This window comes from Mirounga angustirostris, unplaced genomic scaffold (assembly GCF_029215605.1).
Source record: "Mirounga angustirostris isolate CCGP_5_RB_7025 unplaced genomic scaffold, mMirAng1.0.hap1 SCAF_5, whole genome shotgun sequence".
Classification (NCBI taxonomy): domain Eukaryota; kingdom Metazoa; phylum Chordata; class Mammalia; order Carnivora; family Phocidae; genus Mirounga; species Mirounga angustirostris.
In genome coordinates, this window is record NW_026991713.1 from 91,800,650 (window position 1) to 91,807,461 (window position 6,812).

At 46.4% G+C, this 6,812-nt stretch overlaps 1 protein-coding gene across 1 annotated transcript; it reads right to left on the reverse strand.

The window, feature by feature from the left end:
• Window positions 1-1,032: 1,032 nt before the first annotated feature.
• APOLD1 (apolipoprotein L domain containing 1) lies at window positions 1,033-6,189 on the reverse strand. The gene is made up of 2 exons (XM_045873834.3): window positions 6,032-6,189; window positions 1,033-4,777 (listed from the first exon to the last, which is right to left on the reverse strand). The coding sequence occupies exons 1-2, from the start codon at window positions 6,032-6,034 to the stop codon at window positions 4,034-4,036; spliced, it is 747 nt and encodes a 248-aa protein (XP_045729790.1). The 5' UTR covers window positions 6,035-6,189; the 3' UTR covers window positions 1,033-4,033.
• Between the last annotated feature and the right edge of the window lie 623 nt (window positions 6,190-6,812).

Consider the following 6,812-nt stretch of genomic DNA (forward strand, 5'->3'; position numbering starts at 1 on the left):
AGTGAGAGCCCCTCCAGGGCAGAAGTTCTCAAAACACTGCAGCAACCACTACAGACTCTGTTTGGATTGCTGACCTCCCACTCAATGTCCACCCTCCTTTTCTTCCTTACAAGCAGAATCCTAGGTATATTGGGAGCAGCTAATTGGCAGCTAAAAATACTACATTTCCCAACTGGCCTTGCATGGTCAAGATCAGTTACTTGCAAGGTGAAGTCTCCTGGAAATTTCTGGAGGAGTTTTGCCTTCACCCTTCCTTTCTGCCTCTCTCTGGTGTTTGGGTTTTGTGAAGGCTGATTTGGCTGATTCTAGGTTTCCTTTCAATTAATTCCTACATTGCAATTATGTCCAAAGGTTTTGAAACTGCTGAGACTTCTAGATAATAAGAGAATTCTTGTAATAGATGTTGATTACTCTTTAAAAATTGATTTATACGGTTCAACACTGAATATTCTAAATGAACATGATTACACATCTGCCCCTTTTCAGAGTTATTAATTCATATGCAGGCAGACATGAGATTAGGTAATTAATTACAGAAAGGTCAAAATTTTGAGGAATGGGCCATTTTTTTTTTTTCAATGAAAGGAAAGGACTTATTTTGCTGGGAAAAAATGTGCTGCTCAGAAATTGCTGCATTTAACTGTATCCCCATTTATCTCTGCACAATGTTTTATGGCAATGTCTCACTTCCCTCTACTTCCTTTTCACACTAAGATTTTGAATGAGAAATATATCAAGTTGACTGATTGTTTGCCTTATCTGATCTAGGGTGGTTTCTACACGACTCTTCTCTTTTTTCTCCCAGTAACTACATTCCACCTTGACATTTGCCATCTTGGAAATGAAAGTGCCTGAGGGCAAATGCATCAAAGTGATGAAGATCAGAATGTTTGCTAAGGATCATTTTTTTCATAGAGCAGAATGTAGTTTTACTGAATCCTTGAAATGCAGAACCAAATAAACCTCCTTTTTTTGTGGGAAAAAAAAAATCCAAATGATTATAAGCCCAAGAAGCTTACAGAAGCACTTGAATCTTAGTACAAAATTTTTATTTTTCAAACTTGGACATTTTTCTGAAGTACACTTGTAATCTAAATACCCCTCTCTTTTCTTCCTTTTGCAACATACCATTTCAATCCGTTTGTTTATAGAATGAAGGCCTTAAGGAAAAGCCTTATTTGCATTCCCCCAAAAGAAATAAATAAATATTTGTCTCTAGGATCCATTTAACTGAACTTGACTAAATCCTGGTAGAGGCTCCACTTTTTGTATCAGACACAGAAAAGGATGGATAACATTTCGTTACCAACAAATTCCTATTTCTATAGCTAAGCAGTTCTTTAAATTATTCAAATGCACGCATCGAGCTCCTATAATGTGCAAAGTATTGTTCCAAAGTAGACACTCTTCCTTAGATGTAAAGTGGGCCACTGAAATGATAACTTTGGGAGTTTATGATTTTGATATCCCCCAAATACCCTAATGATAGGAAAAGTTTGCTATAGCTGGTCCTGTTGCTTCCTGAAATACCCAGTTTATTTCTAGGGAACAACACACCCACTGGAAGACTATAACTCAAACTTAAGCATTAATAAAAGATGGAGTTAGGGAGTAGTTGTACCTTTGAGACATAAGGTGGACAACAATGTGAAGTACATTCTGGTGATCTAAAATGCTAGCATTCAATGCAAGGTGGTCTAAGAAATGACACCAGTTTAAAAAGAAACCAGTACCAACTTCGAAAGAAACCAGGATACAGACCAATTGCAATTTATAGGAAAAATAAAAACATAGAGCCACTAAGCCTTCCCCACAGCACTGAGATTATAGTTCCTTAGATACTCCGCCATCATTGGGAAACACAGGGGTAGACTGGGTTAATTTAAAGCATGTTAAATAACTAAATAACCCAGCCAAGTTTTGCATGTGTGGTCCCAAAGACTTTTCAACATATTTTTCACCATTACGGTTGTAGGAATGGAAATTGAAGAAATGATAAGTATTTTCTTAGAGAGAGCTCACGGATTCCTTACAGCTCCCAATGTGAAAATATGACACAAGTCATTTGTCTGTCACCCACAAAACATAACTTCACAAGACATCAGGCTGCCATGGTCTGAGTGCCTCTTTCACATGCCCCTAATTGAGGTTTTTTTTCCCTGAACAAAATAGGTTTGCTTTTCAGGTCCAGTGTTATTTGCTGGCAAAGTACCTTCAGGATAAATATGTTTGCATCATTTCTATAGCCCGCAAGTCAAACCTCCATTGATAAGCCTAAATTCGTCCCGTGGTCTCTCTATTCAGAACTTCCCACATTTACCTAAAAGGATCACTCAAATCACCAAGGACTAAAATTCCCCTAGCCTGGAGAGAGACTTATTCAAGGAGAGCGATGCTATTTCCAGCTCATGCCCCACCTTAGGAAGGCAAAGCTCAGCCTCATCTCCTGAAAAGAGCCTCCGCAGTCTCCTGTTCAGAAACTTGCTATTCCTATTATTTTCTAAACGTGGTGTGGTGATTAAATACAATTAAATGCAAATAATAAACAGCAATTAAATAACAAACTTAAAATAAGTTAAAAAAAAATACATGGTCTGGCAGTTTTCAGAGAAGGTAACAAAGGTCAATTTGCATTAAGTTCACATTCCTTTGTGTACCAGTTCCTACAATGAGTGGGCAACACTGCCCTCTAGAGGAGTTACTATGTTATATCCCTTACTTCATGTGGTGGGAAAACGCCCCAGGTCGCAATGGCCTATCCCACGCACATTCTTGCTTTTACTTTTGGGACCCTGTCCGTCTTTGACCTTCTGTGAACGACTCTGAAGACCATGGAGCCCCTGGGGAGGCCTTGAGACTTCATGAAGACTCACAAGAGGATCAGAAATGAACATCTGTTGCAGTGCTCTTCAAAACCTAACTTTTTAATAGGTGTCAGAATCACCCTGTGGGCTTGTTTAAACACAGTTTGCTGGGCCTCACCTCCAGAGTCTGATTCCTTAAGTCGACAGTTGGGTCCAAGAATGTGCCTTTCTAACAAGTTCCCAGGTGATGCTAATGCCCCAGGGCCACACTTCCTGAGCCAGACACTGCTTGGCACTTCATCTCAATACCTTACAACAGGGTGACATTTTAGCATCTGTTTCACAGACCAGGAAGCCAAGTCTCAGAGGAATTAAGTGGCCAAGGTCCCATAGTAGTGGCAGAGCCTATAATAAACCCAGGACTATCTAACTCAAATCCACTGCTGTCTTCTGTACACTAGGATGCCAGTAAGTAAAGTTGTGAGTCACTTCATCTTCCTTGACCTCAGCTGCTTGTTGCAAGGGGGTGGGATTCAGACGACCATTTAGTTGGTTTCCCTCCCAGAATATCTGGAGGTCTGGCTATGAAACCCCTCAGGAATATCCACTCTGCCCCAGGCTGGATTTGAGAGGGGGCACACTGAGGGTGGAGGGAAAGGTGTATCAATGGAAGAGGCCCCTCTTGCGTCCTGAACCTGCTACACAGTTCAGAGGGGACCTGATTTGCTCTGGATTCTGGAGTTTTTTATACTCACAGACTCTGGAAGAGAAGCTTTAAAGCTAGCGCCTCCTCTCACAAGCATTTTGAGGACCTCAAACCCTAGTGGGGCTTGGAGAGGACCCAGAGGGTGGCCGCACCCCCAGCCTCCCCAACCTCTGCTCAAACCACCGGGGCTGGGGCAGGGACCCTGAAACAACTTTAATACAGTGGTGCCCACCGGTGTGGAGACTGAACAGTTCTGATAAAGGAAAAATCGTTTTCAGTTCACATAGCCCATAGGATTAGGCGAGTAAAAGTCCCCAGCACGCAACCCCAGGCAGGATGTCACGGCGATGAGAAAAGAAGGGCTCTGAGGACTCCCTCCTTCCCCCAATTTCAAGAACAGTATTTCTCATCCTTTGCATTCCGCTCCTAATCCAACTCGGTGTTGTTTTCCTGAGGGAGCTACAAATCTGGAGCATCCCACGGGCATGGTTTCTGGCCTCGGTCATGAGGGCAAAGGATGTTCTCAGAAAAACAGCGCGGCAGACTGGTCAGCGGAGATCTTGAGGTCGTGGCCACGGCCGCCCTTCGTGCAGAGCTGGACTCTGGACTCCAGCTGCTCACTGAGTTCGTCCAGGGCCCCGGTGCAGGACTCCAGGCTCTCGGCCAGTTTCTGAATCTTGGCCCTCAGCACGGCCTGGCTCACCCTGGTGGCCCCTTCCGCTCGCCTGGGGATGAGGAAGCCACGTGAGCCGAAGAAGACGACGCAGTAGACCGAGTTGTACAGGGCGATGGAGGCGTTCCGCCCGCACTGCAGCAGCTGGCGGTCCCCGCGGCCCTGGCAGCGGCAGAAGAACTCGAGGCAGCTCAGGATCTCGCGCATCTGGTCCTGGCAGGCGGCGGCGATCTCCTGCACCCTGCGCAGCTCCCGGGAATTGCAGAAGATCAGGGAGAGGTCGGACGTGATGGTGACGGCCCCTCCGGCGGTGGCCACCCCCAGGCCCACGGCCGACGCCACCAGCGAGACCCCCAGCGTGACCGGGCTGAGCGAGAGCCCCACGATGGCGGCCACGGCGCCCGCGGCGCTCAGCGAGCTGCCCGCCACGTTGGCCGCCAGGGAGCGCCGGCGGAGGCGCTCGAGGCGCCGGGCCACCTCGCGCAGGCGCAGCACCTGGCCGTGCAGCCGGCCGCGGCGGTCCAGCAGCAGCCCCTGGAAGCGGCGCAGCGCCTCGGCGCCCTGCAGCTCCCGCGCCGCCGGCCTCTCCATGCCCTGCGGGGGACACACACGCGCGGTCAGCCCGGAGCCTCGGTGCCCGCCCGCGCCCGAGTTAGGCACGACGGCCACTGCCCCGCCGGGGCAAACAAACCGGTCATTTGCCGGCGAGGCCTGTGTGTCAAGTTCGCAAAGACGGGTTTGGGAATCTGGAAAGAGCCACACACGTTCTCGGGACCTTAAAACGCGAATGGCAAGCGGGAGTGAGGCTCTCGTCCGCGTCCCTGCCGGGGAACGCTAAGGGTGCACTTACTAACTGTTCCATAAGACGTAAGCTCAGTGAGGAGGGCGTGGTGGCATTGGAAGTCTGCTGCAATACTGAGGCCTCTGCTCTGCTTGAAAGGGAGTACTTTGCAGGTGGTAGGTTGTACCAGCTCACAAAGCCCCTTCCTTACGTGCAGACTTGGGTCCTACGAGTTTTGCAATACATTTTCCCCCCTCTGATGAGTGAAAAAGACAAGTCACCAAAGAACTCAAAAGTCATACGATCAAATGGAAGAAACTAATCTTTCTAAGTTAGATGTTTCCCTGAAGCAACTCTTCTGCCTGTTATTTTTCCAGGCTCTTGCCTTAGAATCAAGCCTAAGGTGTCCTTTGGGCTATTTTTTCTAACTCTCACTCTTTGGTGGGTGCACAATTAAAACTAAATCGCATTAAATTAATACTATTATGCTTCTTTATGATGAAATCTTCCTTTAAAAATGAGTAACAGCTGAATAAAATAAAGTGTCCAACATTGCTGTTTAACAACTCACTGAGGGCTACCTTGTACCAAGTTGAATTGAAGTCAGTTGAAGATGATTAAGAAAGAGAACTGTGCGTCTGGGTTAAAGGTACATCCTTCCTAATTGCCAGAGTCCCACCTTCATATCCACTGTACTCCTCATTATCAGGAACTTCTTGAAAGCGGCAAATAAGCCACAGAAATAGAGCATTTCAATACTGTGAGATATCAGAGCAGAATCATTATTCTCCTCTGAAAGATGAGAAAATCGAAATACAGACACAGTCTAGATGCAGCTGAGTCTCCACAAAACCGTCTAGAATCTTGGTCTCCTGACTCCTCGGTCTTAATTTTATTTGCATGCCCCCATTATCCCATCCACCAGTGATAAATTTCCAGGCAAAGACACCTCTTAGCAAAATGAGGAAACGTCACACAAAATATGTAGTGGACCAAGAATATAACCCCAGTATTACAATTCCAATGGCTGTCTTTTAGACAGAATCCCTCTCGGCTCCCCCACTTACCATTCACTTCTGGCTATCTCCAGGAAAGAAAAATCTGAGGCTGTTTCTGGATGAGCATGTTTTATAGTTCCAGAGAACCAATGACTGCCCTGGGAAAGCCTTGTCTCATTCTGAGAATTTGCCATTTCCTGTCCTAGCCCCTGCTGCCTTCAGCCAGAAGGATGTGACATGGTGGAAAATGACCTGCCAGCCACACTGCACATCCCGTATTTAGGAAATGAACATTGTGTGTTCGCTTTCCCCCAAACGCAGGAAAAGAACCACAGGCTCTTCCCCAACTTGAAACAAGTGTTGTCATTCTCCCAGGGGGCATACCCTGCCTTTCCTCTCCTGAGAATAGCTAATGACCTTGTATGGGAGGACAAAAAACGTACCCCAGGCTGACCAATTATACTGTTTCTTGAGAAGACATCATTACAAAATCATTTTTTAAAAAGAAAAAGAAAGGAGGGAACCCTCTTATGTCTGATGTAGCCACTCAATAGTCCGCTCCCAAATTTTAAAAAGCGTGGTGAAGCTTCGTGTTGAAACGCGATCCATTCAGCGGGGAGCCTTAAAAATGTAAGGCCACACCCACAGGAAGTGTTCCGTGCAGTTTCGGGCATCTCCAGCTGTGGAGAAGATGCTGGAGGTCTCAGAAAGGGCACACTGCAAGCCAAATGCGTCAGAAAAATCAGTGGGGTCAGGCTGCACAAGGAGCTAATTATACACTTTCAACGGCAGCTGGGATTTGGCTTCCTGGGTTTTCATTTGAAGTGGCAATTGTAGCCCATTCAATAGT